This window comes from Oenanthe melanoleuca, chromosome 3, assembly GCF_029582105.1.
Source record: "Oenanthe melanoleuca isolate GR-GAL-2019-014 chromosome 3, OMel1.0, whole genome shotgun sequence".
Classification (NCBI taxonomy): domain Eukaryota; kingdom Metazoa; phylum Chordata; class Aves; order Passeriformes; family Muscicapidae; genus Oenanthe; species Oenanthe melanoleuca.
In genome coordinates, this window is record NC_079336.1 from 104,735,494 (window position 1) to 104,759,122 (window position 23,629).

General features: G+C 47.9%; 1 protein-coding gene across 1 annotated transcript in view; it reads left to right on the plus strand.

Moving 5' to 3' along the window:
- Nucleotides 1-10,870, plus strand: part of LOC130250876 (TOG array regulator of axonemal microtubules protein 2-like) — a 29,879-nt gene extending 19,009 nt beyond the window's left edge. The window contains exons 13-21 of the mRNA XM_056486989.1: nt 129-234; nt 983-1,218; nt 2,773-2,925; nt 4,125-4,242; nt 5,203-5,306; nt 5,629-5,833; nt 7,087-7,303; nt 8,359-8,445; nt 10,635-10,870. Coding sequence (XP_056342964.1) covers nt 129-234; nt 983-1,218; nt 2,773-2,925; nt 4,125-4,242; nt 5,203-5,306; nt 5,629-5,833; nt 7,087-7,303; nt 8,359-8,445; nt 10,635-10,870 — 1,462 coding nt within the window. The remainder of the gene's footprint in view (nt 1-128; nt 235-982; nt 1,219-2,772; nt 2,926-4,124; nt 4,243-5,202; nt 5,307-5,628; nt 5,834-7,086; nt 7,304-8,358; nt 8,446-10,634) is intronic.
- The last annotated feature ends 12,759 nt before the right edge of the window (nt 10,871-23,629 follow it).

Below are 23,629 nucleotides of genomic sequence, written 5' to 3' on the forward strand. Positions count from 1 at the left end.
ATTTCATTAAGTACTCCTTGAAAAGCACCTCCCATTGTTTGACAGAGCTGCCAGCCTGGTAATTTCAGAGGGTGCTGCCTAGTTCTTGAGTGGAGAGAAAATCAATCTTTTTGGTACCTGCCTTTCAGGGAGATGAAGGAGAAAGGACTTGTCAGCCTCAAACACCTGGCTGGGTGCCATTCAACAGTCCTGCTTTCAAGACTTCATGACATTTGCTTGGCAGTTACCAACGAGGTAAGAACATTGTTCTGGATTGTCCCCTGTACTTCATGTACGGTGTGTAGAATAGATATGTGCTTGTTCATCTCCATGTGTGCTCAGGGAATGGCTTCATTTCTGTTTTTAGACCTTATATTTCTAATGTCTGTCAGCTGTCTATAGGATCTGTGTGTACATGTAGCTATATTTACTGGTAGGTCGGGTATCTGACACTCATCTTTGAGTGAGCTGCCATTACAATGAAATGTGAAAATGCCAAAACAGATACACTAATTGTTATTTGCCAGAGCTCTAATCTCTGCCTGAGCTGTAATTCAACACTGCAAATTAGTCTGTAGACCTGGGCCTGTGTTTTTTGTTTCCTGGCTGAGTGCTTCAACTGCTGGTGTTGCTTTTTTGAGCAGGAGTACAAGATTCTTTCTCCTTGTGGCTTGTGCCTTTATGGTTTGAAAGTAGCCCTTGCTTTTATTTGGTTCTTTGTTTTTCAAATACAAGGGTCTAAAATCAAAGTAATTGACATTATAGAATGGTTAAGTAGATCACTTTAGTGAAATTTTTATTTCTGGCCTGCAGTAAGCAGGTCTGAGGCCAGAAATTGGTGCCAGAGTAAGTGCCTTTCTGTTCTTGTCCTCTTCTGCTCTTGTTGTGCCTTTCTGTTCCTCTGGACACAGTAGGATGTTTTGTCATCTCTTGGGACTTTTGTCTAAGGCAACTGGTTTTCTTTTCAAATTGATCCTTATGTTTCCCCTCATGACTTCCCCAGGTGACCAACCTCCGGTCAAAGGTGTCCTACTCAGCCATTGTCACTCTGGGAGAGTTTTTTGCCACCTTGAAGAAGGACATGGACTATGAGGTGGATGAGGTGGTTCGAGTCATTCTCCAGATGCTTTGTAACTCCCCAGAGTTTGTTGAGAAAGCAGCCAGTCAGACCCTGGGGATCATGGTGGAGAATGTGACTCCTGCACGAGCAATGACTGCTCTCCTGGACAGTGGAGTCAAGTAGGTTCTTCTTCTTCTGGTGTTATTCTTCACCTTCTAGTGTGTAGGCTAGGCAAGGGATGAGAGAAAGAATGGGAATGGTCCAAGGGAAGGTCCTGTATCCTGCATCTTCTGTCAATTCAGTGACTAGATTCTCCAGTCCACCTCATTTCTTTCCTCTTGCCCCCTATTTCTGCCCTCCTGCAGCCTATGAGTTCTCAGGAACAAAGAACTGTAGACTATGGGGAGTTGGAAGGGACCATCAGGATCATCGAGTCCAGCTCCTGGCCTTGCACAGAACACCCCAAGGGTCACAGCATGTGCCTGAGATTGTTGTCCAAATGCTTCTTGAACTCTGCCAGGCTTGGTGCTGTGACCACTGCCCTGGGGAGCCTGTTCCAGTGCCCAACCACCCTCTGGGTGAAAAACCTTTTCCTGATATCCAACCTAAACCTCCTCTGACTCAGCTTCCGGCTGCTTCCTGGAGTTCTCCCAGTCTCTCAGAGTTGCCTAGATGTGGTGAATGGTGGGGAAGTGAAAGTGCCTGCAAAGGCTAAGGATAGAGCTTTGTGCTTTTGTGGGAAGAGGGACAATTGCAATTGCAGCTGTGAACGCTCTTTGATATTTCACTGCACTAACCACAGAGGCCCTGGGAAAAACCATGAATCCTCATTATGCCATTAACTTGAGCAATGAGGAGGGTACTTGCTGGGGCATGGAGCACATGGGGGAGAATGTGCTGGGTGTGGCACAGCCTGCACAGCAGGTGCAGCTCCTGCCAAAAAGAGCCTTTTATGACTGTCCTGGCCTTTGAGCTCTACTTTCAATTCAAACTGATGTTTCATGTGAGCCTTGAGATGATGAATAACTTTACAGGCACCTTTACAGGCTTACTGTCATGGGACAGCTGAAGTAAATGCTGCCTTAAGTGTTGGTGCCGGGCCTGATAATTGCCAAAAGACACTGTCTAGAACAGGACAACTTGGCTAAAATGACTGCCACCCTTTCCTCTGCTTTGGAATAGTGTAAAAGATTCAGATGTATCCCTTGCCAAGCCTCACAGAAGAAACAGGCTGCACTGCTTTATATTATATATTTATACATTTATTATATTATTTATATATTTATCAACTTCACAGCCCACAGTGTGTTTTGCCTGCATTTGTTTTTTTCCATAGGTCTGCAGATTTGGGGATAAATGACTGGAAAGAGCTTCAGTCCTGCTGCAGCTCTGTGTAGCTGGTGCCCTCTGATGGGTCAGCATGAACTGTCTTTCATTTCTAAAGAATTCATATGTAATCCATTTCTTTAATCTTTCTCAGAGAAAATTGTGGGACAGAAATTGAGTATCAGATAGTGCAGGGAGACTGAATTTCTCCCTCTTCCTTGCAGGCAGTCCTGTGTCCAATGCTAACTTTGGCTTTATCTGAGGACAGAGCTTCTAGAGGTGTCTAAAGTTGCAGGGAGAGCCCAGGCCTCTTTCCCCCAGCAATGACAGGGGGCACGCTCTGGCCAAGGCCTGTTCTGCTGTTGCTCCTTCTCCCTGTGACCCAATGTTTGCTCTCCCCTTCCCAGGAGCCGCCACGTCCAGGTGCGGAAGTGTGCGGCTGAGCTGCTCCTGTCCTTGCTGGAGAAAATTGGAGTCACGGAGCTCGCAGGCACAGCCAGGGCTGAGAGGTTGGCGCATGCGGCAGGGACACTCGCTCAGGACTGTCACAAGGACACAAGGTAATGATCTTCATTTCACCTTCTGAGACAGGAAACTGTTTGGGCTCTGTCTGTAAAGGTAAAACCACAAAAGAGTGGCAACTAAAGGAAATACTAAGTTATGTCACTGTGTGGGTAAGGGCCATAGAGTCATGGAATACCCTGAGTTGTAGGGGATCCATCAGGATCATCAAGTCCAGCTCCTGGCCATGTGCAGGACACACCAAGAGTCACTCCATGTGCCCCAGAGCATTGTCTAAATGCTTCTCCAGCTCTGTCAGGCTCGGTGCTGTGACCACTGCTCTGGGTTGCCTGGGGAAATGACTGCACTGGGTAACCTGAGGTTGTCCAGCAAGAAGGAGCATTGCCAACTTCCTGTGACTTGAAGGATTGTTTACTGAGATCAAAAGAGCTCCGATGAGCCAGTCAAACAGTTTTGTTTGGTCTTAGCTGCACAACACAAAGGTAAAGTGCTGTCTAATGTTCATCACTGAAGGATCTCAAACATCTATTTCTCATTAACTTAAGACTTTCCTAGAAATATTTCAGGGCTCTTCAGCCAATGTATTCAGTCTTTCTAAACCTCTTCTGCAGATTTCTAGAGTGCTGTTATCTGTGGCTCAATGACCTCCAAATTTCTTCTTGAAGAAAACTGTGGTTTCCTAGTGGCAAAATCTTACCATGCCACCAAAATCCCCTTATTCTGATGATTGAATTAATAGATGCCAAGAACACAGGAGGAACTAGCTGCCCCTGTGCATACATATAGTATAGAATTATCAGTAGGAAGCATGAGATGTTTTGTCCTGGCTTTCCTGCCACTTAAAGAAAGGCAAATTATTGTGCAATGGCAGCAAGGCACTGCTAATAGGATCTGGTAACAAAGCAGATGGGTTTCCTTGCTCCCTGGGATCCTTTGATCCCACAGAAGCACACCCACAGTTTCAGAGTGAAATGGTGTTTTTCTCTCTCTTTGCTGAGTAGGCAATGTCTTCTCATGCAAGGATTGCATCTGATGAATTTAGGGTATCAGCTTCTTCTGCTATCAGTCTTCCTTTGTTTATTCACTATTCTTTCTTTTCCTTCCTTCCTTCCTTCCTTCCTTCCTTCCTTCCTTCCTTCCTTCCTTCCTTCCTTCCTTCCTTCCTTCCTTCCTTCCTTCCTTCCTTCCTTCCTTCCTTCCTTCCTTCCTTCCTTGTCTTCCTTTCATCTTTCCATAGGCGTTATGGACAGCAGATGGTGAAGATGTTGATGAATCATCAAAAATGTAAAATGCTTTTGGAACGATCCGTTCCTGCCCATGACCTGGAAGATATTCTGAGAAGAATTAAGAAGAGAGTAAGTGCTTGGCAGAAGAAATGTCTCCTTTGTGCAAGTATTGCCACTGCTAATAGAGATCAAACATACCTAATCTGTCTTTATCTCATTCCTCTTCTGTTGAATCATTTTGCTCCTGGGAATGAGCTGTTAATCCCCAGCCTGTTCATCTGCAGACCACAAAGGAACTGATATTATTAGGCAAAAAGTGGGGTTTTGAATATTTTGAATATTGGTCACAAAGAGGAAAGGGGAGGAGGAGAAAATGGCTTTACAATAAAGGGCAACCCCCCTCTGCGCTCTCCCTGCTCTGCCCCAGTAAAGCAATTAAGTGAGAATGGTGCTTCTGAAGATAACAGAGCCTTTGCAAAAGACACTGGAAGCAGTAGTGCCAAGAACATTTCCAAAAATGCAAAATATGTCCACATCAATCCTAATTACTACAATTACTGTCTGTCTTCTGGGAATATTGCCCTGCTGTCAAGCCCTGTGGAGCTGGAAGAAGCTTGGTGAATTCAGCAGCATCCAGTAGAAAATAATTTGTTTATTTGAGGGGTTTTTTTTATCCTTTTTTAACTACATAATAGAAGGGAGTATGCCCTTGTGCAGGAACAGGGAGAGCCAGGTTGAACCAAATCACCTTCCAACACAATGGGCCCACCCCCAAAGAGTCCAAATTGTTCTGCTGCTTCCTTTAAGAACACTCGTTGCCTACCAGTTTGCATCATTCCCATTTATGCTCAAGACTCATGAATTTGGGATTTTAGACTGCAGCTCAGTATGGCACCACCCATAACCTGTCTTGAGCTACTGCAAACAAAGAGTTGGCATCACTGAATCTCTGGTCTATTTCCTTCTATAAGTTAGGAAATGTTTCTCTAGGCCTTGGTAGCAGTGATGCTGGTTTGAACTTGTGTTTTCAACAGGGAATTTCCTGTTTTATATTCTAAAAATCCATGGGGTTTCCCTATGTCTTTGTAGGAGATAGAAGAGCAGAAGGGAGAACGCCCATCTGTCAAGAGCCCTGTGAAAAAGAGGAGTGATGGCTCAAAGAAGCCCCAGGCCACATTGTTTTCTAGTCAACGGTACTGAGCACTTTTGTTAGATGTGACAAAGCACATGACAGGCTTGACATGTCTCTTCCTCAGGAAAATGTTTCCGGCAGAGATGGCCAGAGAATGTTTCCTTTTCCTTCAAATACTCTTTGATAAAAAATGCCTAAATCTTCATTAATAATATTTGCAGACTGTGTCCCGTAATGATTGTCATGAGGTCCACGTTGTTTTTCAGAGCCTCATGATTTTCTAGCTTGAAATCACATCATTAGGAAAGCTCCTCTAGATGTTTTGCTCACAAATATCTGCAGTTATTATCACCAACAAGTGGTAATTTGGTTTTATTTTCCAGGTTGAAGTCGACCTCTGATGGACGCCTCCTACACCGTCCAAAAGCCCAGGTCGCATTACCTCCAGCCATGGATGAAACAGAGCAGCTCCAGAAGCTTTACGACCTCCTGGAAGCCAAGGGGTTTGAGACACGGATGGAAGGAGTGGCACTCCTCCTAGACCTGTGCAAAACCAGCCCCAAGCTTGTCGCCACTAACATTGTCCAAGTATGTCGGGTATCTTCACAGTTCCTTCCCTTTACCTCCTCTCCTGGGCCTGTAGCAGTAAAGTTAATTCAGTGTGATGTGTCTTGGCACTACATCCTGGCTGTCTGGGACAGGCTGGTCTCTGTTACCCAGACCAATTTAATTCAGGTCCAGGCTTCAGGACAAGTTCTTTCAGTCCAGCTGTATTTGTCTGGCAGGTGCCTGTTGATGCTGTTCATCAGATGATGACAGAATTTTCCACTAGTGTAACTTCTGCAGTCTCCTGCTCCCAGTTGGTGAAGTGAAGGGAATCCAGCCAAGGGAATTGCCAAAAGCATGGCAATTATTCTCTAGACACAAAATGGGTTTGGATGGGGAAGAGAAGTATCAGGCTGGGCTGGTTTAAACCAAATGTTTTTAAAAGGATACTTCTGTAAACTCCAGCCTGTCTTGCACAGGCACAACTCTGGCTTCTCTTTTCCATCCTTGTCTCTATTCCACTTGGTAAAAAAGGTGCTCATCCTTCTTGGTTTTGTTTTTTTTTTTCTCTTTGGAAAAGGAGAAAAAAGGGCTAAGGACAGATCTCTTCAATCTCTTCCCAGTAGCTGCTTTTCCCCTTTCTCTAGAAAATGGTGCCTAATAATCACAGAATCTCTAGGCTGGAAGAGACCTTCAAGATAATCGAGTCCAAATGGCTGTCATGGAACTGAACCTACTCTAATGAGGGCTGTACAGCACATTAAATTTCACAAGTCTACGTGTTAGTTAGACAAATTATATGGATTCTATGGAAGAGTTGATCAGAGACCTGCATTTCTCCAGACGCAGGTTCTGAGACAGACAAAATAAAACTTAGATCTCTTCCAGCCATAGTTTTGGCAAAATCATATTTGCCCTCAGTACTTGAGGCAGCTGTATTGAAAAACAGGTATTGTAAATATCTGCTTCCATACCTCTAAAGAAAAGGAAGTATTTTGAATTAATAAATGGAATTAATTTAAGGATTTATAGGGGGAGAGAAAGATCATAGGAACTATTCTGTCCCCATACAAACCTCTTAAGGATAGATGAAAACCTTTACTCTAAAATGAGGTTGCACAGCTATTCCAGTGAGTGGCCCACAGGAAAACAGTGAAATTGTGCAAGGAAGAGCTGAACTGACCTGACAGAAAGAATCACTTTCATCTTTTACATTGCTGAGTGCTCATTTCTACATCTCCTCTTCAAACAAGGACATTTTAATCCAGCTTTCATGATGTTTGTTCTCTCCACAGATTTTTGATTATTTTGTCCTGAGAATATCTGACACACACAAGAAAGTGAAGCAGATGGCACTGGACGTGCTGGCAGAAATCATAGTCATCCTGGAAGATGCCATGAACCCGGTGATCATACGTTTGGTTGAAGGAATTACAAGAAACCTGAACTCAAAGGACCCCGGGGTTCATGCCACAGCTGTGAACGCTCTGGAAGAATCCATTGCTCATTTAGGTAAGGCTGACCCCTGACATGGACTCTCCTCAGCTGTGTCTCTGCCTCTCTGACACAAGAGAACACTGAGAGTCCTGAGAGCTCTTGTTGCCTGTGGAACGCTCCAGCTGACATCCACCAAAAGCTGTGGAGGTGCAGTCCTTACACACCAGTCCCTCAACAAGCTTGAATGTGAATCAGCGTTTCCCAAAAGTGCCAGGAGCCCTCCTGAACTACAGGTTTGCTACAATTCAGAGACAAAGGGGTTTTTGGAGTTTCCTTGGACCCCATTTGACTTCCCAAATTAATAGCTTTGCTGGCATGAAGGGACACTGGCCCATCAGACCTTCTTCAGAGCAGCCTCATGGAAGGCTCCACATTGTTGGCATTAGCTGCCTATTTTATACCTCTCTTCTTTGTCTTCATTTTTCAAAGGGGAAGTTATAATTCACCAAGTTCATTTTCTTAAAACAAACAGAAAGAAATCCAGCTGTCAGTGATGCCTTGTTCCACATGTTGTATTGCATGGAGCAGAATGGCTGTAGCAAATACCTGCACAAGCAAGGGCTGCTCTAAATTCCTTTGCTGCAGAGATTTATGTCAGCTCTGAAAATGCTGCACTGGGGAAATATGCCTGAAAAATGGAGTGTTGAAGAGGCAAGTCTTCAAGGGGAGTTTCTACTTTCACCACTTCAGCTGCTCTGTGAACTCATGAACAGCCTGACTCAGTGCCTTTCCCAAGGATCCCAAGACTGGGCTTCTTCCTGTTTGCTCTGGATTGCAAAGCCCTTTCACTGCTTACGTGTGATCGAACTCTTGAGGTCCCTGATGTGAAATGTTTAACATAGCTCCTGGTACAGCAGACAACTTTGCATTTACAAATGTGAAAGGAGAGCTTTTTTTTGGGAATTTAAATCCCTCCCAAGTAGGCTGGAACAAAAGAAGCAAAGGATTCAAAAATCAGCAGAAATTTACTTGATTGTATAAAATGGAGATGCCCCTGCCCATTTCCCTCCCCACTGTCCTTTCTCCTATGGCCTCAGAAGAGTGAGCAGAATCGTGTGTTTCTCCTGCAGATAAAGTATCACTGATGAAAGAGTTCAGCCACCAATGGAGTCAACTGAGTGGCCAAGCTCTGCTGGATGTCACAGAGCGTATCACAGGTATGGGCTCCCCTTGTAAGCCAAGAGCTCTTCCCAGGGAGTATTTACAGGGAATGCCTGTGAATAGACAGTTGAGCAGCTGCTCCAAATCAGGAGGTGTTAAGCTTGTCCCTCCTGCCCCATCCTCATGGCAAGTGTGTTTGTCAGGTTTTTCCTGGCTGCTGCAGAGCTGTGCAGCACCTAAGATGGGGGCGGCGCTTGGCCTGGGGGCTGAGCTCTCACTGGGGCATCTCAGAACCCACCTGCAGGAAAGGCAGGGGCTAAAAATACCCAGCTGGCTCCTCTCTTGGAAGCTCAGGGACATCTGTGATCCTTTAGGGAAAATGGTGGCAAGTGCTGTTGCAGGGGTATCCGTTTGTTTTGTCCTCACAGAATTCTTGTTCTGCTCTTGGAAAGTTTTGAGGATGAACCCTGCAGTGCTTGGGGGTCACAGCTTAGGTCAAAACTCAACACACAGATTAGAGGCACGGATTTGGTGCAAGACAGCCTTTGGGGGCAGAGGAGCAGAAGCAGAGTGCTGAGGCTCCCTGCCTGTGCTGTCAAAGTGGCATTGGACTGAGCATTTCAGGGTGTGCAAACAGTGTCTTCCTGTGTCAGTGCTGTCCTAAATGCTACAAATGCAGCTGATAATTAATTCCTCAGAGGAGCTTGCTATGTCAGCAACAGCCAAAGAATGGAAAAATTATAATCTTAATGTATGGTAGACAAGATGATTTATAGCCTTGCTTTAACAGGGGCTAAATCCGCTGCTAAGTGTGCCAGCGTCTTTAAATGCATGGTTTCATGCACTTTGTGTCTTCATTAGGAATCTTGAAAGGGCAATGTTCAGTGATTGGGAATGTCACAGGCCCTTTAAAGAGCATTTGAATAAAGTAGATCTCCAGGAAGAGGAAATTTTTTTTTTTATTTTATTTTGATCTCTTTTTCAAATAAAGGAATTAAACATAAATTAGGACTACTTTACAAAGAGCAGATGTTCTCTATGTGATCTAGTAGGAACAGGCAGCCGTTTCTCAAATCCCATAGTGAGCAATGTCTTTAATTACCTTTAAACTCAAATTAAGTCCCATTTTGAAACGGTTACCATAACCCTTTTCCTGCTTAGTAGAATTGGTTTGAGGTACTTTCAGGAGCTGTTTAAATGTTGATGACTGCTAGTGGATTTACAGCATAGAGAAAATGAAGTCTCTTCCACAACAGAATAAGAAGTGGCTACTACATAACATTTTGCCTGATCAGAAAATAAGAATGGTCTCCAGACCTTTTCAGGGTTTGATCTCTCAGCCAAATCTGCCATGCAAGGAGCCTGTTGGTAGTAAATTTTAGTCTGGTTTGATATAGTTCAGTTCAGAAAATAAGCAAGGAGCAGGCTTCAGAGAGAATGTGAGAAAACACTCATGTTTCGGTTAAATTTCAATCCCTGTGTAGCATCTTTCTCTATTCTGCGTTTTCAGTGCACCTTGTAAGAAAAATGACATTAACTTTGGGAGGGGAAATGCCATTTAAATATGGAGATGCTCAAATGCCCTGGCAATGGGGTCTGGGTAGTTATCTAAGACACCGTGAGGTTTGAAACAGCTGTTTGTTGGAAGGCACAAAAGCATTCTGCCAAAGATACCAGCTAGTCACTGATGTTTCTAAAACAACTGTCAAGCAGCACCCATCTCTGGTGGGCTGCAGTTTGGAAGTGTGGTCTAATACTGTCCTTTGCTATGTGCCAATGAGCAAAGGGAAGAGCCAGATTAGAGTTTTGGCACTTGATATCAAGTGTCACAAAAATTGAATCATTCTTTTTATTAGAAATCTTTCAATTGCTTCTCTGTGGTGCATTTCCAAATCTTCAGTATGGGTTTAGACAACTTCCTAATGGAAATAAAAGGCAAGTTGACATTTCAGTCATTAATCTGTTCACTGCATCAATCTGTGGATGCAGAAACAGATTTTGAAAGAATTTAGTAAAGGTACAAAGGGTCTCAAATATACAAGGCTCTGTCTGGAGAAATTTGTCCTGACGGGTTGGTGGTTCTGTTTTGGGGAGGATCAGCGGCTTTGGCCATTTCTGGATTGTGGGGCTCTGTGTGCTATTTCGCTGCTCTTAGCCAGAGAGGCTTCCAAGAAGCAAAACTAGAGGTAGATCCTTGTTTGCATTGAGGTTGTTGGTTAAGAAGCTTGTGTCTCTCTCCTGGCAGAGCTGGTGGAAGGGGTTCATGCCAGGAGCCCTGAAGTCGTCCAGCGCTATGCCCTGCCCGTGCTTTGGTCCTTGCTGGAGAACAAGGCACTGCCTGTCCGAAGTGCCAATGTCCGCATGGTAGTCACCAGGCTCGCCTCTGCCCTCTACAAGGTGATGGGCACCAAGCTGAAGAAGTGTGCTGCCAGCCAGCCCCCACATGTGTGGGAAAAACTCTCCAGCATTTTGGGCTGGTGAAGGCTTCATGTTCTCCAGAAAGCTGACCAAGTGCTGAGATAGACACCACCGGATTTGACTTTTTAGCTGCACCAAAAATGACAAAATACTGAGGAAGGGTGTATATCTGCCCCTGCTCTCTCCACTGCCCTTCTTAGTCATGGCATGCTCAGGGGGCCTGAAGCAACTCCAGATTGAGGACAAGGTGAAGGCTGAGCATGGCTCAGCCTCACACAGAGGTAAGGTGGGAGCTGGGCTGCTCTCTGGCAGGAGAAAGGGTCTTGTGCCAGCCTGGAGAGCCTGTGCACATTGCCAGGGAACAGTTCTGCCCTGCAGGTGCCCCCTGCCATGAGCTGTGCTGCTCACAGTGCCCTGTGGAGCTGTAGGGCTGCTCAGCTGTGAGGCAGGGAGAGGAGCAGGAGGCTGCATGTGCAGCTGAGCCATTCCTGGAATGCACAGAGCTCTAGGTTCCCTGACCCAGGGCAGCCAGAGGCCAGGCTGTTCCCCTGGCAGCTCTGTGCAAGTGGGTCAGGGTGTGCCCCTGGCCACTTGCCAGGAGCATGTTTCCCTGTGCAGCTATTTAGAAGTTTCCAGGAAATATGTCCCGTGAAATATGGAGCTTCAGATGCTTTAGACTTGCACTGCGGCCTCTGTTACATTTTATGTCTCCATTTTGCAGACCTGACTGGTACAGAGTTTCCTTCTGGATATTCCTATGAACATTTGCCCACAACGCCCTTGCTTCTGGTGCAGAAGAGTTTTCTTTCCTCCAAGCTCCGGAAGAAGCTGCCAACTGCCTGAAGATTGATTGAAGAATAGGAGTCATGCATTAGCCTTTATAGTTATAGATGTACATATAGATATATAGTTATAGTTATACATAGGTTCTGATAGTTATCTGTAGGTTGGATAAATGGGTTTTGATTGTTGGAGTGTGTGAAACAGGGGTCTCTTTGACATTCTCAGAGAGATCTTTATGATTTTCTTCAGAGAGAGATAAGGATGCAGGTATTGAATTAAAACCATTAGATATTTATCTAAAATATATTAAACCACTCATACATGAAATAGAGGTGTAAGCTTAAATTTTAAGTAAGAATATGTTTTAAGTGCCTTCAAGAGCTAAAGCTTTATGACCTACTTTAAAAAACAAATTTCAAAAACAAGCTTCAGTCAGAGCTCAAAAACATAGTTTTAGACATAATAAAAATATAGTAAGAATATTGCTTACATTCTTCAGATGGAACAGATTGGTTGTATGGGTATATATAGTAAGTTATACTAGAATTCTAATAAGTTTAGAAGAAATGCTTCAAATTCATGTTTTTAGCTCATTGGGTAATTTGTAAATAAGAATCCATGCTCTGGGGAGATACTCTCTCCCTCCCTCTCTCCTCACCACCATCACCACCGTGCACAAGAAGATTGCAGTTCCTGCTGAAACTCCTAACTCTGCCCAGGACTCTGCACTAGGCTGCAGCTTCTGCCTCTGCTCTGGACTTTGTAGCAAGCCACAGCTTCTGCCTCTGCTCAGGACACTGGACCAGGCCGCACTTTCTACCTTTTCTATGGACTCTGTACCAGACTGCATCTTGTACCTCTGGTCAGGACTCGGGACCAGGCTGTATCTTCTGCCTCTGCTCAGGATTCTCTCAGGCTGCAACTTCTGCCTCTGCTTAGGACTCTAGACCTGGCTGCAACTTCTGTCTCTGCTCAGGACTCTAGACATGGCTGCAGCTTCTGCCTCTGCTCAGGACTCTGGATCTGGCTGCAGCTTCTGCCTCTGCTCAGGACTCTGGACCTGGCTGTAGATTCTGTCTCAGCTTAGGACTCTGGATCTGGCTGCAGCTTCTGCCTCTGCTCAGGACTCTGCACCAGGATGCAACTTCTGCATCTGCTCAGGACTCTGGACCTGGCTGCAGCTTCTGCCTCTGCTCAGGACTCTGGACCTGGCTGCAACTTCTGTCTCTGCTTAGGACTCTAGACCTGGCTGCAACTTCTGTCTCTGCTCAGGAATCTGGACCTGGCTGTAGCTTCTGTCTCTGCTTAGGACTCTAGACCTGGCTGCAGATTTTGCTTCTCCTCAGGACTCTGGACCAAGCCACAGCTTCTGCCTCTGCTCAGGACTCTGGACCTGGCCACAGCTTCTGTCTCTGCTCAGGACTCTGGAACTGGCTGCAGCTTCTGCCTCTGCTCAGGACTCCGGATCTGGCTGCAGCTTCTGCCTCTGCTCAGGACTCTGGAACTGGCTGCAACTTCTGCATCTGCTCAGGACTCTGGACCTGGCTGCAGCTTCTGCCTCTGCTCAGGACTCTGGAACTGGCTGCAACTTCTGCATCTGCTCAGGACTCTGGACCTGGCTGTAGCTTCTGTCTCTGCTCAGGACTCTGCACCAGGCTGCAGCTTCTGCCTCTGCTCTGGACTTTGTAGCAAGCCACAGCTTCTGCCTCTGCTCAGGACACTGGACCAGGCCGCACCTTCTACCTTTTCTATGGACTCTGTACCAGACTGCATCTTGTACCTCTGGTCAGGACTCGGGACCAGGCTGTAACTTCTGCCTCTGCTCAGGATTCTCTCAGGCTGCAACTTCTGTCTCTGCTCAGGACTCTCGGCCTGGCTGTAGCTTCTGTCTCTGCTTAGGACTCTAGACCTGGCTGCAGATTTTGCTTCTCCTCAGGACTCTGGACCAAGCCACAGCTTCTGCCTCTGCTCAGGACTCTGGACCTGGCTGCAGCTTCTGCCTCTGCTCAGGACTCTGCACCAGGTCGTAGTTTCTGTCTCTGCTTACGACTCTGGACTTGGCTGCAAATTCTGCCTCTGCTCAGGACTCTGGACCTGGCTTCAACTTCTGTCTCTGCTTTGGACTCTGGACCTGGCTGCAGCTTCTGCCTCTGCTTAGGACTCTGGACCTGGCTGCAGCTTCTGCCTCTGCTCAGGACTCTGGAACTGGCTGCAACTTCTGCATCTGCTCAGGACTCTGGACCAGGCTGTAGCTTCTGCCTCTGCTCAGGACTCTGGACCTGGCTGTAGCTTCTGTCTCTGCTCAGGACTCTGCACCAGGCTGCAGCTTCTGCCTCTGCTCTGGACTTTGTAGCAAGCCACAGCTTCTGCCTCTGCTCAGGACACTGGACCAGGCCGCACCTTCTACCTTTTCTATGGACTCTGTACCAGACTGCATCTTGTACCTCTGGTCAGGACTCGGGACCAGGCTGTATCTTGAACCTCTGCTCAGGATTCTCTCAGGCTGCAACTTCTGCCTCTGCTTAGGACTCTAGACCTGGCTGCAACTTCTGTCTCTGCTCAGGACTCTCGGCCTGGCTGTAGCTTCTGTCTCTCCTCAGGACTCTGGACCAAGCCACAGCTTCTGCCTCTGCTCAGGACTCTGGACCTGGCTGCAGCTTCTGCCTCTGCTCAGGACTCTGCACCAGGTCGTAGTTTCTGTCTCTGCTTACGACTCTGGACTTGGCTGCAAATTCTGCCTCTGCTCAGGACTCTGGACCTGGCTTCAACTTCTGTCTCTGCTTTGGACTCTGGACCTGGCTGCAGCTTCTGCCTCTGCTTAGGACTCTGGACCTGGCTGCAGCTTCTGCCTCTGCTCAGGACTCTGGAACTGGCTGCAACTTCTGCATCTGCTCAGGACTCTGGACCAGGCTGTAGCTTCTGCCTCTGCTCAGGACTCTGGACCTGGCTGTAGCTTCTGTCTCTGCTCAGGACTCTGCACCAGGCTGCAGCTTCTGCCTCTGCTCTGGACTTTGTAGCAAGCCACAGCTTCTGCCTCTGCTCAGGACACTGGACCAGGCCGCACCTTCTACCTTTTCTATGGACTCTGTACCAGACTGCATCTTGTACCTCTGGTCAGGACTCGGGACCAGGCTGTATCTTGAACCTCTGCTCAGGATTCTCTCAGGCTGCAACTTCTGCCTCTGCTTAGGACTCTAGACCTGGCTGCAACTTCTGTCTCTGCTCAGGACTCTCGGCCTGGCTGTAGCTTCTGTCTCTGCTTAGGACTCTAGACCTGGCTGCAGATTTTGCTTCTCCTCAGGACTCTGGACCAAGCCACAGCTTCTGCCTCTGCTCAGGACTCTGGACCTGGCTGCAGCTTCTGCCTCTGCTCAGGACTCTGCACCAGGTCGTAGTTTCTGTCTCTGCTTACGACTCTGGACTTGGCTGCAAATTCTGCCTCTGCTCAGGACTCTGGACCTGGCTTCAACTTCTGTCTCTGCTTTGGACTCTGGACTTGGCTGTAGCTTCTGCATCTGCTCAGGACTCTGGACCTGGCTGCAACTTCTGCCTTTACTCAGGACTCTGGAACTGGCTGCAACTTCTGCATCTGCTCAGGACTCTGGACATGGCTGCTGCTTCTAACTCTCCTCAGGACTCTGGACCTGGCTGCAGCTTCTGCCTCTACTTTAGACTCTGGACGTGGCTGCAACATCTGTCTCTGCTTAGGACTCTCGGCCTGGCTGTAGCTTCTGTCTCTGCTTAGGACTCTGGACCTGGCTGCAGCTTCTGCCTCTGCTAAGGACTCTGGACCAGGCTGCAGCTTCTGCCTCTGCTCAGGGCTCTGGACTTGGCTGCAAATTCTGCATCTGCTCAGGACTCTGGATCTGGCGGCAGCTTCTGCCTGTGCTCAGGACTCTGGACCTGGCTGTAGCTTCTGCTTCTGCTTAGGACTCTGGACCTGGCTGTAGCTTCTGCTTCTGCTTAGGACTCTAGACCTGGCTGCAGATTTTGCTTCTCCTGAGGACTCTGGACCAAGCCACAGCTTCTGTCTCTGCTTAGGACTCTGGACCTGGCTGCAAATTCTGTTTCTGCTCAGGACTCTGCACCAGGCTGCAGCTTCTGCCTGTGCTCAGGACTCTGGACCTGGCTGCAGCTTCTGCCTCTGCTCAGGACTCTGCACCAGGTCGTAGTTTCTGTCTCTGCTTACGACTCTGGACTTGGCTGCAAATTCTGCCTCTGCTCAGGATTCTGGACCTGGCTTCAACTTCAGTCTCTGCTTTGGACTCTGGACCTGGCTGCAGCTTCTGCCTCTGCTTAGGACTCTGGACTTGGCTACAACTTCTGCCTCTGCTCAGGACTCTGGACCTGGCCACAGCTTCTGTCTCTGCTCAGGACTCTGGAACTGGCTGCAGCTTCTGCCTCTGCTTAGGACTCTGGACCTGGCTGCAGCTTCTGCCTCTGCTTAGGACTCTGGACTTGGCTGTAGCTTCTGTCTCTGCTCAGGAGTCTGGACGTGGCTGCAACTTCTGCCTTTGCTCAGGACTCTGGACTTGGCCACAGCTTCTGCCTCTGCCCAGGACTCTGGACCTGGCTGCTGCTTCTAACTCTGCTTAGGACTCTGGACCTGGCTGCAGCTTCTGCCTCTACTTTAGACTCTGGACGTGGCTGCAACATCTGTCCCTGCTTAGGACTCTCGGCCTGGCTGTAGCTTCTGTCTCTGCTTAGGACTCTAGACCTGGCTGTAGCTTCTGTCTCTGCTTAGGACTCTAGACCTGGCTGCAGATTTTGCTTCTCCTCAGGACTCTGGACCAAGCCACAGCTTCTGTCTCTGCTCAGGACTCTGGACCTGGCTGCAGCTTCGGTCTGTGCTCAGGACTCTGGACCTGGCTGCAGCTTCTGCCTCTGCTCAGGACTCTGCACCAGGTCGTAGTTTCTGTCTCTGCTTACGACTCTGGACTTGGCTGCAAATTCTGCCTCTGCTCAGGACTCTGGACCTGGCTTCAACTTCAGTCTCTGCTTTGGACTCTGGACCTGGCTGCAGCTTCTGCCTCTGCTCAGGACTCTGGACCTGGCTGCAGCTTCTGCCTCTGCTCAGGACTCTGGACGTGGCTGCAACTTCTGCATCTGCTCAGGACTCTGGACCTGGCCACAGCTTCTGCCTCTTCCCAGGAATCTGGACCTGGCCACAGCTTCTGCCTCTGCCCAGGACTCTGGACCTGGCTGCTGCTTCTAACTCTGCTTAGGACTCTGGACCTGGCTGCAGCTTCTGCCTCTACTTTAGACTCTGGACGTGGCTGCAACATCTGTCCCTGCTTAGGACTCTCGGCCTGGCTGTAGCTTCTGTCTCTGCTTAGGACTCTGGACCTGGCTGCAACTTCTGTCTCTGCTCAGGACTCTGGACCTGGCTTCAGCTTCTGCCTCTGCTTAGGACTCTCTCAGGCTGCAGCTTCTGCCTCTGCTTAGGACTCTGGACCTGGCTGTAACTTCTGTCTCTGCTTAGGACTCTGGACCTGGCTGCAACTTCTGTCTCTGCTCAGGACTCTGGACCTGGCTTCAGCTTCTGCCTCTGCTTAGGACTCTCTCAGGCTGCAGCTTTTGCTTCTGCTCAGGACTCTGGACCTGGCTGCAGCTTCTGCCTCTGCTCAGAACTCTGGACCTGGCTGCAGCTTCTGCCTCTGCTCAGTACTCTGGACCTCGCTGCAGCTTCTGCCTCTGCTCAGGACTCTCTCAGGCTGCAGCTTCTGCCTCTGCTCAGAATTCTGCACCAGATTGCAGCTTCTGTCTCTGCTCAGGACTCTGGACCTGGCTGTAGCTTCTGCCTCTGCTCAGGACTCTGGACAAGGCTGCAGCTTCTGCATCTGCTCAGGACTCTGGACCTGGCTGCAACTTCTGCCTCTGCTCAGAACTCTGGAACTGGCTGTAGCTTCTGTCTCTGCTTAGGACTCTGGGCTTGGCTGCAGCTTCTTCCTCTGCTCAGGACTCTGCACCAGGCTGCAGCTTTTGCTTCTGCTCAGGACTCTGGACCAGGCTGCAGCTTCTGTCTCTGCTTAGGACTCTGGACCTGGCTGCAGCTTCTGCCTCTGCTCAGAACTCTGCACCAGGCTGCAGCTTCTACCTGTGCTCAGGACTCTGGACCTGGCTGCAGCTTCTGCCTCTACTCAGAACTCTGCACCAGTCTGCAGCTTCTGATTCTGCTCAGGACTCTCTCAGGCTGCAGCTTCTGCTTCTGCTCAGGACTCTGGACCAAGCCACAGCTTCTGTCTCCTCAGGACTCTGGACCTGGCTGTAGCTTCTGTCTCTGCTTAGAACTCTGGACCTGGCTGAAACTTCTGCCTGTGCTCAGGACTCTGGACCTGGCTGTAGATTCTGTCTCTGCTTAGAACTCTGGACCTGGCTGCAGCTTCTGGCTCTGCTCAGGACTCTCTCAGGCTGCAGCTTCTTCCTCTGCTCAGGACTCTCTCAGGCTGCAGCTTCTGCCCCTGCTCAAGACTCTGGACCTGGCTGCAGCTTAAGCATCTGCTAAGGACACTGGACCAGGCTGCATCTCCTAACTCTGTTCAAGACTCTATTCCTGGCCACAGCCTCAGCCTCTGCTCAGGACTCTGGACCTGGCTGCAGCTTCTACCTCTGGTCGAGACTCTGGAAAAGGCTGCATCTTCTGCCTCTACTCGGGACTTTGTATCTGTCCACAGTTTGTGCCTCTGCTCAGGACTCTGCACCAGGCTGCAACTTCTGCCTCGTCTCTGGACTCCTGACCTGGCCACAACTTCTGCCTCTGCTCAGGACTCTGGACCTGGCTGCAGCTTCTGCCTCTGCTTAGGACTCTCTGCTAGGCTGCACCTTCTGCTTTTAATTCTGACTCTACACCAAAAGCTCTTAGCATGGACTTTAACACTTCAGACTCTTCGTCTTTTGAGACTGATGTGCCTTTACAATAAACAACTTTACATCACCCAAGGACTACTCTGCTCTTTTGATGACCTAAACCCATGACAATTTCAACATTTGATAGTATCTTTAAAATTTTGATGATATATTTTTAATTGTATATATTTTGTTTTGATGATATACTTCATTTTTTAAATTTTTAATTATCTGTATTTTTTTAAAAAAAAGAAGGGAATCCAAGACCAGCATCTGCTAGCCTAGTGGAGATGTGCTATGGTTATGAGAGTTCAGCTCACTTGGTGTGCCATGTGTCACCATACAGTTCCTTGCTGGGCCTCTCCTCTTCCTCCTTTGCCATGTTTTCTTTGTGTCATTTGTGCTGCCATTTTTGACTTGGTATTACAATAGAAGTCCACCTATTGATATGTTTGGGGAACAATGGACACAACAGATTCTGTACAGTCAAAAGTTTTCCACCTAGATGTATTCTGTGCTCACAAAAGGCCTGAGCAAGGAAACAAAGAGAAGTGTGCCCAAATCACAAAACTTTGCTCCTTTGCAATCTCACAGAGATCTGGCTCAGAGGTCTCTTCAATCACAATTTCATAGGTTAGAAGATGCTGTGGGAAAAAATGCACTGCTTTGCAAAATACATTTGTATGTATATTTACCCTATACAGCAGTCCAACAGTGTTGTTTGCAATTCTTCTGCAGAAAGATGAGTGGACTGTGAGGCCAACAAGTGACAAGGGTTCCTCAAATCTATTTATACTCCTGAGTGGCATTCAGCTCAGAGCTATGGGATAATACCCTAGTTCGTCCCACACACATTCTGCCTCCAAGAAAACCTTGGCTTGGCTTGTTAGAGTGAAATAAATAGAAGACTAATAAAATGGACAATTGAACTTGTCACTTTGGAAAGACTCTTCTGCTTTCCAGTGTCAGATCCTGTACCTCATACTCCCAAGGCTTGTTACAAACTACTGTTTGATATTGCTTAAAAATTCACAAGCACATTTATCAGGAAAATCATATCGAATATTAAACAAGAGCTCTACAAAATCTCTTGGCAACATTCACACTAGTACTTGCTAGTCAATTAAGGCACAGCAAGGAAAAAAAGCAAGAAACAAAATGCAGTTGATCAAAACAGAAATTAACCAAGAACTCCCTGTGTCTGTCTATCGGTGTGTCTGTGTTTATGTGAGTTTGACAAAGGGACAGAAAGGAAAAGGATAAAAAGGAATACGGCCTAAAAGCTTAACAGCACTCAAGCTTAACAGTAGTTAAACTGGAGCCTCCACGAGAGGGGCTGTTGGCACAGGATCTATTGTTGATGGGCAATCCTGCGAGTGCAGCAAACTTGAGAGCTCGCTGGCTCGGAGAGGCCCCACCCTGAGGGAGGTTGCTGCTGGCAGCCACTGTGGTCCAGGAGAGCTCCAAGGGGCTCCTTTTGGGCGCTGTTTATGGCCACAAGAGAGTGGGCCTCAGCCATAAAATGCTTTGTCATGGCTGCAATTTGGGTCAGCACCCTATTTAGACTGAAAACCGAATCAAGTCAGTCCTAATCAATTAAAATTTATTAGAGCAAGGGACAGTAAGCAAACAGCACTGGGCGGCCAGGAGTCTCTGCTCCACAAACGGCGCGCAGTTCCCTCTTCCCCCCACGGTCTTTTATGCAGTTCTATTCCAGCTGACATGTCCTTCCTTGGAGTACTCTGCGGCCCGTTGCTGGGGGTTGTAATCTGTCTCCTGATGGTCGCAGAGGGGGGCACCTGATTCTTTCTTGCTGGTTCCTCCTAGCCTAGGGAAGAATTCTCAAAAACCGGTTAAGCAACTTCTGATGTCTCTGTGGTCAGCAGGAAGTATGCATACACTGCTCAGTGATTTGAAACTACGTGGTCAAAGTGTACACCCGTCTCACCCCCTGCTGAAATTTATTGTTCCTTACTAGGAGTTTTAACGAACAAAGTGCTTATACTGTATCACAACCCTGTCTTTGAAAGTGTGACAAGAAGGATGTTTTGCCATCCAGGCAAGAAAAGCAGTTCCCAAGGCTGTTCATTGGAAACTCCAGGAGCTCGTTAGACAGCACAAGTTCCTGAGAGCACTCCGTGTTTGGGATAAGCTCCAGAGGAGCTGAGCCCAGGGGCTGTTCAGCAAGGCCGAATCTAACAAGTGTTTCTCAGATCACAGAGAGGCCTGACAAGGCTGAGGGGATTCACCACCACAATCTGAAGCATGAAGTTTTGATGTAGGGTAAAAAGCTCTGGCCCAGTGGAACTGGGCTGTTTCCTCAGGCCTGTGGGAGAATCACAATGCAGATCCTTGTGCTATTAATTCTATCTCTCCCCACTTTTCCAAGTTCTTGGTGGCAAAGTCATTTAGGCTAGACACAGAGCTCACAATAAGTGCTCCTTCAGTTTTCTGCACAATGAATTAAAGTGAGATTACAGATCTCAAATCATGTTCTGTTACGGTTTGACTGACCTGAGGAGTTTCTAGAGTAGCAAACATGCATCCTCAAAATACTTACTTTGTGAGGCAAGGAGCAGAGATGAAAGATTTCATGTTACAAGCATCGCCCCAGCAATGCTCTTTTGACAAGTTCTGCCCTGAGCTTTCCTTAGGAAGATCTGAAAGGTTCAATGTCACCAGCAAAAGCTCCCGCAGTGGCTGCTCGCCAGCAGAGCAGGGCTGTCAGCTGTGAAACAAGTGTTGGCACAAGCAGCAGCTTACCCAGGGCAGCAAATGAAGAGCTGGGAAGGAGCTGATCTGAAGGCCAAATCTCAGCTCCTTCCAAGAGGGCTGGAACAACTCCTTATTCCAATGAGGTGGAGTGCTGGACACCCCAGCTCTGTGTGATGACTGGACACAAGTTTTCTCCCACTGAGTGTCGTGATGGTTTCTGCAGGAGCTCTGGGCTCCTGTGTGTGCTGGACACAATGAGAGAAGAAGCCAAGTGCACTGACACACCTTTGCCTTGAGTATAGCCTGGCCTTGACCAAACACACAGAATGGTTTCCCCTTTGGCCCATGTCTCGAAACGTCAGGTCAGCTGTTAGACAACTCAGGTTGGTTTGGTGTCAAGGAATTTCCCTCAGAAACACCAGGTTTGTCTTCCTCTGTGCCTTCCCCTCAGCAGCCTTGGGGATGTTCCTATGTGAAGCCATTTGTCTGACAGGTTGAGACACCTTAAAACAGGACACTATGAAACAAGTCATGTCCTCTCAACTATTCCAATAATCCCTTTCCAGTAATAGGAAATTAATACTAACAGATGAAAGTGGAAAAAACCGTTCGTTAACAAACAGAATGTCTACAAAGCAAGAAAATAAAGTAACTAACTTCTGGGTATCAGTCAGACCTCACTGTCCCCTCACTGGAACAAAGACCCAAAATGCCAGAGGAAAATCCCCCCATGACCTGCATTAGAAGATGTGCCGGGTTCTCTTTCAGGAAAAACAGGAGCTATCGCGGAGCAGTTCCAGCAGCAGATGAAAGCTCAGTGGTTCGTCTGGCGTCGACTTTCTCCCAATGGCAGAGCTCCATGGAACAGTCACGGCAGGTGAAGCAGCTGGGCTGGAGCCCCTCGCTGTCTTTTCTCCCCAGCCTGGCTCATCTCACAGACTCTTGGGCTGTGAGCGGGGCCGCTCCGCTTCTGCCAGCACCATGGCCCTGCTCTTGGACAAACAGTTTTCTGCTAGGAGAGCCCTGCATCCCGCTCCACACATCTTTCATAAAGGCCATGAAACCAACTCCAAACACTCTGCCTACAGCAGCTTTCCACACAGGGCTGCAGAAATCCAGGACAACTGCAAGTGAATGTTGGAAGGGTTTTGTCCTGTTCCTGCCAGCAGAATTCTCCATGATCTGATGCACTTTTATTCACATGTAACATGAGAGCTGAGGTTTTTCCATTAAAATGTTTGATGATGAGTAACAAGCCTTGGGAGCATGAGATACAGGGCTGACATGCGAAAGCACGAGGATGTCCTCCAAAGTGATCCATTTAATTGTCCATTTTATTACTCTTCTATTTATTCCACACTAATAAGGCAAGCCAAGCATTGCTTGGAGGCAAAACAGGCATGGGATATACTATGGTCACTCGCAGGGTCAGCAGGGCTGGCAGTGACAAAGCAGGCAATCTGCTTCATTGTGAACCACTATAGAGCTACATCCCAATGTGAGTTTAAGTAGCATGGTATTGTTAACAGCTCTTTTCCTGCATGAGATACAAAGAAGGTCCCAAATTATTATCATGCAAGCATGCAGTAAAGAACTGATCCTGTTATCCTAATGAAGGTAATGCCTATAATGTGGAGCCTGCCAGGAGGCTGCTGTGCAGAAGCTCTGATTGGCCAGTGCCCCTTCATGCCAACAGCAAGGCCATTCATTTGGGAAGTCAAATAGGGCCCGAACAAACTCCGAAAACCCCTTTACCTCTGAATTGTAGCAAAGCTGTAGTCCAGGACCTTCTCTCCAGACAAGCAGCACAGAGCCAAGGACTCCTGGCACTTTTGGGAAATGCTGATTCACATTCAAGCCTGTTGGGGGACTGGTGTGTAAGGACTGCACCTCCACAGCTTTTGGTGGATGTCAGCTGGAGCGTTCCACAGGCAACAAGAGCTCTCAGGCCTCTCAGTGTTCTCTTGAGTCAGAGAGTCAGAGACACAGCTGAGGAGAGTCCGTGTCAGGGGTCAGCCTTACCTAAATGAGCAATGGATGCTTCTGTCACTAAAACTGCCAGGAAACAAACAAAACAAAAAAAATTCTGTGCATACTTGGACTATGTGTGGATGAAATTATTTCTGTTGCACATCCTGGTCAGAATATAGTAATGCCTTGATTCTCTAGCACTAAAAATGTTGGAGGTTTTTTGCTTTTCCCGTAGTTTTGGTGACAACCTGACACCCTGTTGGGGGTTGAGTGTTTTCCTATTACTGTGTCAATTTGAAGAATTTTTCCCATTGTCATAACAATGGAGCTGCCGGTTACACCGTGGATCTTTGCTGACTCTGGACAAAAGCGGTAGGTGGGATCGGCTTGGGGAGGGGCTCTCGTGCTTCCGATGGGGACTCGTGTTTCCGGGGGCGGGGAGGGGGATTCCCTCGGTCTTGGAGCCACACGGCCAAAGGCAGGAGAGCCAGACCCTCTGCCATCACC